The 10,099-nt window shown below is 33.4% G+C and overlaps 2 protein-coding genes across 3 annotated transcripts; one reads left to right on the forward strand and one right to left on the reverse strand.

Annotated features, from left to right (window-relative positions):
• The first annotated feature begins 1,677 nt into the window (after positions 1-1,677).
• On the forward strand, positions 1,678-3,025 carry LOC108969814 (COMM domain-containing protein 5). 2 transcript variants are annotated; one of them, XM_018934752.1, is made up of 3 exons: positions 1,678-2,072; positions 2,148-2,291; positions 2,352-3,025. In XM_018934752.1, exons 1-3 carry the CDS (start codon positions 1,768-1,770, stop codon positions 2,527-2,529), a joined length of 627 nt encoding a protein of 208 aa, XP_018790297.1. In that variant the 5' UTR covers positions 1,678-1,767; the 3' UTR covers positions 2,530-3,025. The 2 variants fall into 2 exon arrangements, with proteins under 2 accessions (XP_018790297.1, XP_018790296.1); XM_018934751.1 differs by having other exon boundaries at positions 2,148-3,025.
• LOC108969813 (probable galactose-1-phosphate uridylyltransferase) lies at positions 2,875-4,646 on the reverse strand. The gene is made up of 4 exons (XM_018934750.1): positions 4,532-4,646; positions 4,286-4,455; positions 4,016-4,221; positions 2,875-3,945 (listed from the first exon to the last, which is right to left on the reverse strand). Exons 1-4 carry the CDS (start codon positions 4,548-4,550, stop codon positions 3,291-3,293), a joined length of 1,050 nt encoding a protein of 349 aa, XP_018790295.1. The 5' UTR covers positions 4,551-4,646; the 3' UTR covers positions 2,875-3,290.
• Between the last annotated feature and the right edge of the window lie 5,453 nt (positions 4,647-10,099).

Here is a 10,099-nt window from a genome sequence, read left to right on the forward strand (position 1 = left end):
AAGCCAGCACAGAGAACTAACCAACTCGCAATCATAGATACATACGTATGTACATACATACATAAATGTGCAGTAATTGAGGAGATGCTCGCAAACTAACAAACTCAAGCAAAATTTTGTTTATGTGTGTGTGTTTCATAGTGTTCAAGAGAGCGTTTCTATATGAAGTAGAATTGAATTATATTTTGAAAACCCAAACATGAAATTATGAAAATTGCGGAGGATTTCGCTACATATGTACATACATACAATTGTATGCTGCACTTGATCAAGTTATGTTGGCGATTTTGCTGGCTAAAAATAACTGCTAATTCGCAATGCTACTTGCATCTGCATATACATACATATGTAGGTGCATATGTTTGTATGTAAATTGCCCATAAATGTATGTATGCATGTGAGCATACACGTCCCGCCATAAAATACGTAAATAAAATGCCCTCGTCTTTCAATTGGATAAATGATATTGAACTTGGCACGTAAAAAAGCGACGAATGCGATTCGGAAACGCTGCACTATTTAACGGCCGCTGGGTGTTCGAGCACAAATGTCGATTTTTATTTGTTTCTCTTGCAATGAACTTTCGAAGGGTTGGCGCTGCAGCGACAAACAGCCAAGATCACTTGTGTGAGGGAGTTTAGAGTGAAAGTGCTTGTAGTAAAAAAAGGGTCACACCCAGTTTAGTGCAGCTCGAAGTTACGCAAACGCACATAAATTCATTTATATGTGCATGTGTACGTATGTTTGTATATACATAATCACTTTTAAAAAACTAACCGTTAGCACGGTGGGATCAGTTGACTTCATAAATAGTCATTGAAGGGGATTCGAATCTCATCTCTTCCATACCTTTTTTTTTTAACTAGCCTGTCCGTCTGTATGTACGAAACTAGTTCTTCCCTTTTATGATATTGATCTAAAATTTTACTCCCCTCCCTTTCTCCCGAAGAAACTGCTCGTTTGTTGGAACCGCCGGTATCGGACTAATATAGGATATATGTACGTATGTATGTAGCTGTCATACAAATTATTGTCCAAGGCAAAGCTACAACTTTCAAACAACTCTTTTAAGTTTACAAATTTTAGTTGTTAAAATGCGCCAAACGAAGTTCAGATCGGACCACTAAGGCTCCGCCATACAAACAGACCGATATAGATTTTTATCCGGGCAGGGGCTGTCAACTCGGCACCACGCCTAAAATTACTTCAGGAATGTTTTCTGCCGCTACATCAACAACAACTTATGTATATGGCTTCGGTGCAGATGTAGTTCGGATTGAACCACTATACTTCCGCTATACAAACTGTCCGGCCAAAACCAATATAAAACTTGTTTATACTCTCTTATGCTTCGCCTATGAAGGGTATATGRTTTCCGTGCTGACGAAGTTATTGTTTTAAACAAATGATAATTCCGTTTCCGAAGGTTTATAGATTAGAGTTTTGTTATAGTTGGTAACAATCTATTTCGATATTTCGAATATTCCACTTTTTCTACTGTATGATTATTAACTAAGCCTATGTTAAGATATGTTACGACTTAGTGCATAGTCGTTTTATTAGTAATATTGTATTTGTGCCTTAACTAATTGGTTTGTGTCTAGAATAACGTAAACGTCACACAAAAAATAAAACACCGTTCATCTGGCTACGCTTATTACACAGCTGTTTCGTACACAAAACAAAAGACGTAAGAAAATACAAATAAAATCGGAGAAATCCAGCTAGATTTTCTAATTTTGCAAAATAAGCGATACGTCCAGAAAAATGTCCTCAAACTTTAGATATACTATGGTGCGAACTGTACGCCCTTATGTCAAATATTTTCCGCAATTAACGAAGCCAGTACTTCGGGTGCTTATTAAAGTTTCTGTTCATTATTTGGAGAGTTCGAAGTGTTCACCGGAAGAATTAGACTTGGAGTTGACGAAACTTACACATTCTGGCCAAGACATTCCAGATAACTTTTGTGAATTATTCGCAGCAGTGCTGCAAATTATGCAAATATTTTTGCGTACGCCAAAAGGTATTGTAAAAGACCACGAACTACGAGACTGCCTTAAGGAACTGAGGTTAGTAAATTAAGCAAAAAAAAAAAAAAATGTCAAGTGTCAATGTCCCCCTTTAAACCATATTCCAATATGTAGATTTACTGATGAATGTGTTGAAGACTTAAGTAAAGTATTGTATAACCATCGTGCCTCGTTAACGAAGAATTTCATTGAGGCCAAGACAACACGTTCCAAACCAAAGAACTTGCAATGGCGTATCAACATATCACTAGGAGAGGGGTATGTATGTTTTAACTCTTTAAATATTTTAATATTTTTATTTCATTTTTTTCGTGACAGCACATGCAACGGTAGTATCAATGCACCAACTATCATATTACATTTTCAATTACCCGATGGTCGTTACCGCACACTGGAATTTCCACTGTCAATGTTTCATCAACTGCGCTATAATGTTGCTCTGCTACTAAGTGAAATGCAAGCACTTGAAAGTCGCGCTGTAATGAAGAAATTTTAAGTTTGATATAAATAATCTATATGGAACTTTCTATTGGAAATTTGAATGCTCAATTAGGCCAACGTGCCATTTATAAAATTGGATCTTGACAATATTTATTGGAGCAAGAATATATTATATTTATGGAATTAACTCACCTTCGCATTATTATGTGTATGGATGGACATACAAAGCGAAGCTTTTTATCTGTCTGATATTTGTTGCGTTATTTACCAATGTATTACAAGAGTATTTAATGTAGCTTTGTTAGTAAAGGTGTTCAATGTAATGTTATTAAATTGTTATAGAAGTTAGGGCAATTACGTGATTAGCAAGTAATACAAGAACAGAGTTGTGCAAATAATGTTTTCAATAATATATTCATATATATTTAAAGCAAAGACAGACTTTTAGATAGTAGGTTAAATAAAATTTACATTATACACGCATATTGATGTGCATATGTGCTTTCTATGTATGAAACAATAAATATTCAATATATTAACAAATTGGAAAACTAATATTTTTAATATTTTGTCTTTGGTTCTATCATAAATCATTTATACATTTAACTTGTTCTCCCTATATTATCTAAAATTGTCTTAACCGTTTAGTTTTAAGGATTTTCTTTTTATAATATACATATACATATAATGGCATATGTGAGGTCTCTGATAAAATATAAGTTGTTTACTTCCCTGTTAATCGAACTTAACTACACCTGCTGTCGTTTCATATTATATGCATATATATGTATGCATATATGTATATCCTTTTTTTCATCAATTTTCTAAATAATGTTTAACACCATCAATTTCACGCAGACGTTGAGCTGCTTGTTCTGGTGTCAAATCGCGTTGCGACTCATTCAGTAATTCGAATCCGACCATGAATTTGCGCACAGTGGCAGAGCGCAATAGAGGCGGATAGTAAAGTGCGTGAAGTGTCCAATGAGACGTGTCAGCGCCGATTGCTTCGCCAGTAGGAGCTCCATGAAAACCCATTGAGTATGGAAAGGAGCATTGGAATAGGTTATCATATTTAGTTGTTAATTCCTTTATAACTTTCGCCAAATTCTCTCGCTGAGTTGAACAAACATCGCTTATGCGTTTGTTGTCATTTCTTGATATGAGTAGAGTCTCAAAGGGCCAAACAGCCCAGAAAGGCACCACAACTAACCAATCGGGATTCTCGACAACGATACGTTCCTTACGTTCTAGTTCTCGTTTTACGTAATCTGACAGCAAAGGGCGGCCGTTCTTGGTGTAGTAATTGCGCAATCGTTCGTCTTTAATTTGTGGCTCCGTAGGTAGGAATGAGCAGCACCATATTTGGCAGTGAGGATGTGGATTCGAACAACCCATAGCAGCACCCTTGTTCTCAAACACCTGTACCCAGAGGAATTTTTTACTCAATTCATTGAACTGTTTGATCCATCTATGTTGAATAAAAATACAATTATTAATTAATAGATTTATCATTGGATCATGTGGAATAGAACACGCACTCATCTATAACGGCAGTTATTTCGCCGACAGTCATTTGTGGCAGTGTTACATTCGATTTAGGATGAAAGCACATAACTCGACAAGTACCTCTTGCCTCCGACACTTGAAATAGGGGATCATCTGACGGTGGTGGTACCGGATTGTCCTCCATCAAAGCCGGAAAGTCATTTGTGAAAACAAATGTTCCTGTATATATAGGATTCAACTGCATGCACACAAAATCATGCAATTATATGTAAACTGTATATTTGTTTGTCATGGAAACATACTGTGCCATTTGGTCGCGCCACACCTGGACTAAGTGGGTTAGTGGGATCAAAATCGGGTATGTTGCTCTTCTGTGGCGCCTCCTGTTGCCCCGTCCATGGTCTCCGCATGCGATGTGGACTCACCAACACCCAATGGCCAATCAATGGATTGAATCGTCGATGGGGATGCTCTATACGTAATTGAAATGAGAAAAATATGTAAATTTGGTCGTATTCTGAATGCGTGTAAAGGCAACAAAAGCTTACCAGAAGCTATGAATTGCATTTTATTGCAACTGTGATAAAATCGGTTTATTTTACGCAAAATCTAAACGGACTGACTTACAAACCTACCGCGGTGAGTATTTAGTTCTAACTGAAATTCCACCACTTGACTACACATCAGCCGATCGCTCTCTCGTTTCTAGCGCAATGTCAAGTGCAATGAGTATAAATAAACAAATTGCTCTTTGTGTTATCAGCTCTAAAGCGAATGTAATCAACTTACAATCGCACCTACGTACACCTTTCACCCATATGTATATGTGCATGGACATATGTACACTTGTGCTTACACAATTAAGCCACATAAACGTTATGGTGTACAAATTCATAAAAATTGAATTTTATAGATAAATTGAAAAAAAAAAGTTTCACAAAATTAAAAGAGATTACTTAAACTCTATTGTACTTATAGTTTTCTAAAGTTAAATTTTAATGTAAAAGCAAAAATCTGTTTTCTTCTTCATTGGTATGTATTTTTCGTGCTCATATAATTAAGCCACCTGCAAAATAAGCTGTCAGATAAAAGAATTCKATGTTTTGTTCAAAAAAACTTGCCTTATTTAGACTAATATATTTTGTTGGGAATCCCTTTTACAAAATGCGTTGGCTTATTGTACGCACCAGTGTGTTACATTGGTCTTGAGTAATTTTGCTCCATTCTTCATTTAAAATTTGCCACAAATGCAGCCTTATTTGACGGTTTTTTCGCCGCAATTACCCTTTTAATAATTCCCCATATATTAGGGTTTAAATCCGGGTTTTGGGCAGGCCACTCAAGACACTTGATACCAGTCCTTAACGACCCTGGATCAGTGCTTTGGGTCGTTATCCTGTTGAAATGTCCAAGCTAGTGGTAAATTATCGGCGTAATTTACATTTAGGTGTTTTGCCCTCAACTTGTACAAGTGGTCCTAATCCGCATGAAGTAAAACACCCCCATACCATGACTGATGATCCACCATGTTTGACAGTTTTTTTTTAGTATACTGTGGGTTCAGGTCTTGTAGTGGTGGTCGCCTGACATAGGGTCTAACGTCATTCCCAAAGACATTAAATTTDGATTCATCACTCCATACCACTAGATCCCAGAATTTTGAGTCCTTTTGCTCTCTCGCAAACGTCAGCCTTCGTTGAATGTTCCTTTTCGTAACGATCGGTTTGCTTCGTGCAATTCGACCMTTTAAGAAATTTTCCTGTAATCTCCGTCGGACTGTCTGTGCTGATACCCGTACACCATGATTTTGCATGTTATATAATATATATAACTCATCAGTAAAACGCTCATTTGCATTGAGATAACTCACATGGTGGCCGATATATGCGGTATGAAGTCACCCGGTTAGGGTGAATTAGGCAGTTTATGGGAATTAAGGAAAGTATTGATACGATCCAACCCATTTTAGACGCACAGACGTACCACTATAAGAGGGGGGTTATCCCTTAATTTCAGTTATATAGTATATCACACAATAACCGACATTTTCGACCAAAAGTCAACTATAAGTACTAAGGTCTAAATATTCGGTACTTATGGGCTTGAACAGTTTTTATTAAATTTAAATAATTTTTGGTCATAAGGTGGCAAACACTATAGGCATTTCTTGCACCAATATAGGCTATATTTACACTTTTGTTCATTTTGCATGCCTTTATTATTGAAAATTTACTAAATTTATCTAAAATAGGTCAACTCGAAAATGTATGACATTATATATTATATAAACACATAAAAGCATTGTATGAAGTAAGCACACTCAACATATAGGAGTAATAAAGGAGTTCATATAAATGGAAATTTTATATACATGTGTGTGTGTATGGTTGGGAACGAGGGCAAACCGAAATATCTCCTTCCATGAAACAAACAGTCTTCGGACTCGCGGCTTAGCTTGCACGTCACTGTTGACAGTCATAATTTAGAAGTCATACATAATTTCGTCCATCATGGAACTAGTATTAAAACCAACAACAATGTCAGGCTCGAAATCAAATTTAGAATAACCCTTACCAACTGGTTTTGCTTCTAGCTGAGTAAGCAATTGAATTCCTCTCTTAACGAATAAAACCCAAACTCTATAAGTTACTCATTATTCCCGTCTTGCTCTATGATGCAGAGGAGGACGATGACAACATCTGAAAAGTGGAAGATCTGTATAGGAAAAAATTATATAATAGAGAAGCATTTTAGAGTCGGCAATGAGCCTCGACATCAGAAAATTCATCAATTTCTGGGCAAAATGCAAATATGGGGGGACGGAAGGATTTCCAGTTTCCAGGCTATTCTTTTTCAATTTTATGGCGACTTTTTAATCAATTCTCGAATCGAGCCGACCACACAAAAAAGAATGCAGCGCAGAGTTACGAACGAATGCACTTAACTTCACGGAACGCGTGCATTTCCTCTGAATAAATTTGATGCCGTTGTAACAGGAAATACTTAGAAAATATGCGCAGATCTTCGATCTTCACTAATTCCTAAGATCTTACCTAATTATTCGTACTGTAAGAAACAACAATATTTTCAATAAATATTATTTATTTGTTATTAGATTTACTTTATTTTTGCGATTTATCAGTCATTCTGTTTTCTTCATCATCTTTTTTTTATTATTATAAATTATAAAATCTAATACAAACAAACAAAGCAATTTAACAATCACTGCCGCTACATACGATATACCATACATTGTATTCATATATATACTATATATTAATGTATGTATATATATATATATATATATGTTGTTTGTGTAATTTAGACGCATTTACCTATGTATATATGTATATATATTTCAATTTATTTGTGTCTATTCAACTTATCGCGTCACTTGTATTGCCATTCATTATATGCGGCCTATATATGTAAGTATATGCGTGTATAAGTAAGTACTTAATCATGTGTGTTGAGTTCACGTGTTTAATTAAATATATGTGTTTGTATGTATGGTATGTGTGTATATGCATACATATATTTATATATGTATATATATTTAGTTGATATTTTTTTACACATTTTTTTATTTATTTTAATGTATATATAGTTATAATAATAAATAACAATGGGTTTAAGCCTATATATGGTTGCTAGAGTAAAGTTACATATGTACTTCAGAATGCAAGTGAGAATTTGTCAATTTATTAACACTCCAAACCGTCACTATGTATTATCATTTATCAGCTTACATATTCGTATATATTTATCTATGTATGAATTTATACTGCATACAAATACATTTACATACGTGTAAGTCGATACTCTAAATATATGTGTACATAACATTTTTGTTTCCTGTCTATATACGTTTGGTATATAGCTGTATTGTTGTTGTTGCTGTTATTTTACTTTCCTAGTTTCACTTCTATACCTGTTACTTAAATATATTTTTTATGCTAATACTTGTTAATCAATGTTACATACATACATTTTGGTTATCCCGTTTAAATCATACAAATAAGTAAATGTTCATATTATTATGGCATTATTAAATTTTAAAAACCGAAAATGTATATATTTTTCTACAAATTATTTTAAAATACTAATGAGTTCAGTTGTACACAAACTATTGCATGCTTTAAGGGCCAGCGAGTGCGTATGAGTAACATTTTGCTGGAAAAGCGAAAATTAGCTTAGATACCGGTTTATTTACTTATATTTTATTATCTGAAAAAATTATATTCGCACCAACTTAAATGTAAATATTTTTGCTAGAAACTATTAAGGGCAAAATGTGGCAGCTCAGAGCTGCTCGAATACCGATTAACATTTATAGATCCTCTCATTTATCGAAGAAATATTATTAGTAAACTAGTTCAAAAGTTCGTCATGCACCTGCGTTATGACTAAAAGCTGTTGCAGGTTTTGAGTTCTTAGACTTAACCAGTCACAATGACTTTGGGCTATATTGACCGATTGCTTATTTTTAATTTTGCGTGAAGCGATTAATTGAAAATTATTAGGTTTTAATTAATCAATATAAAGGACGCGTGTCGTAGTAACCCCACTTGACAGGTAGAGTATTAAATTCCGAAAACTATTAAAAACCCAATCCGCATTATTATACCATTAACCAAAAAAATTTAATTTTAATATTCTAGTAATAAACTTAGACTGACTAAAAGCCTCTCATTTCATTACTCACATTTGCCCGTATTCACACCACTCCATTCCTCTATTGTTCACTTCCATGCATATAATATTTACATGAAATTTTGGTCGTATTTATCTTTCGGGTAATTGGTTGGAATAAAAATATCAATAAATGCAGATTTTCTTGTGCAATATCAGAACTGGGCGTGCTTACGTAGGTATAGTCGCGTGTTGCATGTTTTTCGGAGGTAAATTTGCATGGATTCAAAAATATGTGGAAACCACAACGTTATATGTATATGTATGTATATTTGTATTTTTTCATTTTAAATTATTAGGAGAAATTTCAAGTGTTTTGTATACTTTTTTAATTTCATACTCTTCCTAAGTACATACATACATTGCAACAATAAGATATCGTAATAAAATATAGAGTATTGTTTTATGCATTTTTTGCAATTACTGTTCCATTGTGTATGAGTCCATCGTGTATATTAATTAATAATAATTTGCAAAGAGAATTTCGGAAAAATTGAATTTGCTTTTTGATTTCAACGACAATTTCGGGTGCACAAATGTTTAGAAACTTGTTTAATGCAATAATTTATATTATAATAATTGTTATTCAATTTTATTTTTTAAGTCAACATTTTTTTATTTTTTCTTCGTTTTATAAAGTGTTTTATGTATCGAGATGAATTTAACAAATGTCAGAACTTTTGTGTGTTGGTGAGTATCGTGGATTTGATGATTAATTGTGGCTAGTGAAAGTATTTAAAGTTTGGTGTTAAAAATTATCATTACGATTTGATTCCTGAACATTTAATATTTTATTTAAAAACTTATAAAAAATGTTTGAAGCTCTATACCTTCATCATCTTCTTATTTCACTTCTTGAAAGAAGTGTATGAAATAAATATATATATAGAGTAGGTATAAATTACAGGAGCCGAAAAAGAGGAAACAAGTAATTAAATCATTACTTAAAAAACTTCTGCGACTTGAATTAAAAAAAGATCATTTTGATTATTTTTTTTTTAATATTCAATGGTATATTTCTTTGAGACTGTAATATCAATGTTTCGAAATGTTTTTCCTTTAAAATATTTTTGATTATTCTTATGTTATTTTAGATTTGCAGATGTCAATTACGAATTGGCAGTTTATCTATCTATAATCCGCATTTTTTTGTGGAAGAAAAGCTGAACACACAGGAAATTTCTGATTTAATGCAGTCTAGCAAAAAAGGTAATGCTAACAGCCACCTGTTGAATTTTTATTGCAGACAATGAAATGTTAAGTATTTCGGCTTACAACTTAACAGAAAGGAAATGTTAACAGTCAAATAGGTCAGGGTTATAATTTGTTTAATTAAAAAATTTTATTTTCCAAATCGAAATTAAATATTGGATTTTTTTTAATAAGAAATTTATTTTAGTATTAAAAATGTGAATTTTTTTAAT

The sequence above is a fragment of the Bactrocera latifrons genome, unplaced genomic scaffold (genome assembly GCF_001853355.1).
Source record: "Bactrocera latifrons isolate USDA-ARS-PBARC rearing strain unplaced genomic scaffold, ASM185335v1 scaffold_267, whole genome shotgun sequence".
NCBI classification, from domain to species: Eukaryota; Metazoa; Arthropoda; class Insecta; order Diptera; family Tephritidae; genus Bactrocera; species Bactrocera latifrons.

Coding starts and splice junctions, on each gene's coding strand:
- LOC108969814 (XM_018934751.1), top strand. CDS start 1,768: ATGTCCTCAAACTTTAGATATACTATGGTGCGAACTGTACGCCCTTAT. Junction 2,073..2,147: donor GACTGCCTTAAGGAACTGAG/GTTAGTAAATTA, acceptor TCCAATATGTAG/ATTTACTGATGAATGTGTTG.
- LOC108969813 (XM_018934750.1), bottom strand. Junction 4,222..4,285: donor TGGCGCGACCAAATGGCACA/GTATGTTTCCAT, acceptor GTGTGCATGCAG/TTGAATCCTATATATACAGG. Junction 3,946..4,015: donor ATAACTGCCGTTATAGATGA/GTGCGTGTTCTA, acceptor TATTCAACATAG/ATGGATCAAACAGTTCAATG.